At 42.3% G+C, this 1,250-nt stretch overlaps 1 protein-coding gene across 1 annotated transcript; it reads left to right on the top strand.

Moving 5' to 3' along the window:
• The first annotated feature begins 286 nt into the window (after nt 1-286).
• LOC129747980 (39S ribosomal protein L43, mitochondrial) lies at nt 287-1,156 on the top strand. The gene is made up of 2 exons (XM_055742427.1): nt 287-411; nt 486-1,156. The coding sequence occupies exon 2, from the start codon at nt 523-525 to the stop codon at nt 1,069-1,071; it is 549 nt and encodes a 182-aa protein (XP_055598402.1). The 5' UTR covers nt 287-411; nt 486-522; the 3' UTR covers nt 1,072-1,156.
• The last annotated feature ends 94 nt before the right edge of the window (nt 1,157-1,250 follow it).

A 1,250-nucleotide genomic window follows, 5' to 3' on the forward strand; every position in this document is an offset into this window, starting at 1 on the left:
ATCATAAGAGCTTATTTCGTGGTGCTCAAAAATTATAATATTTTCGTAACTTGAGAACCAAGCTAGTTTTTTTTAAATATCTCTGTAAAGATGATAAGGAGATTCCTTTTTTTGTGAAAAATTAATACTATAGGAAGTACGAAACAAATCCTCATGAAAATTTATTTAAGAAAATACGCACTTTCGTAGAAAAGCGTAGTTCTCATTATGCCTCGGGTGCTCGTTATGCCCTCATCTCCCCTATACGAGAAAAATAAGGAAAAAAAACCTCAAAATTTACAATAATTTCTAATTAATTGATTATAACTTCTCGCAGCTTGATAGTTACAATTAACTTTATAGTCAAGTTAAGGAAAACAAATGCAAAAAATATTGTTATAATTATTTTCACAAAAATTGAAAGGTGTTTAGGTAGGTACCCTACTTTTCAAAGCAACGATTGCTGTGTGGGTTAATTGATTTTTTTTATTCAAAACATCACGCAGTTCCTATAAACCCAAACATCTCGTGGTGAGTGCGCTCATGTCCAACTCGCACCTTTTCCTGAAATCGGGATTCCCCCGGGCCCCGTTGGCCAACGGAATCGGCCGATACGTGTGCCAATTGCAACGGATAACACTAAAGTACTGCAAAAACAATGGTTCCAGCAAGGGAATGCGCGAATTCCTGGAGCAAGATCTGCTCGACTTTAGCCGGGCCAATCCCGGAGTGGTGGTGTACGTGAAACCGCGGCGCCATCGGACGGCCGTGATGACGGCGGAATATCTGAACGGGGACCGGCAGTGGGTAAACTGCCGAAACAACAGTCGCGAGGAGATACAAAAGTGGGTCCAGGTGCTGCTGACACAGGCCGGCCTTTCGAGCGAGACCCGGTTACGTAAACTTTGGCACACCGAAGTACCCTCGATTCAGGGACCATGGACCCCGTTCACCCATCAGCATCCCTCGGGCAATTTGGCGGACTATCCGAGCCGGGAGCTGTCCGAGTTGCGGCTTCGAGACGAGACCGCTACCGAAAAGCTACTGAAACTTTACCAGGAACAGAAGGCGAACATGGATGCGAAGTCGTAGAATGTTCTCTTAATTTATAACCGGTAGATTTTATTGATGTTTATTAGATGCTTATAATCATAAATAAAAAAAATCTTAGCAACAACTGGTGAACTGTAATTTAACATCCTGAGAAACGTTCAACGGATTTAATGAAACGTTAAGGAAAAAGGCGCTATGGGGGGGAAACATTGAACTGT

This window comes from Uranotaenia lowii, chromosome 2 (assembly GCF_029784155.1).
Source record: "Uranotaenia lowii strain MFRU-FL chromosome 2, ASM2978415v1, whole genome shotgun sequence".
Taxonomy (NCBI): Eukaryota; Metazoa; Arthropoda; class Insecta; order Diptera; family Culicidae; genus Uranotaenia; species Uranotaenia lowii.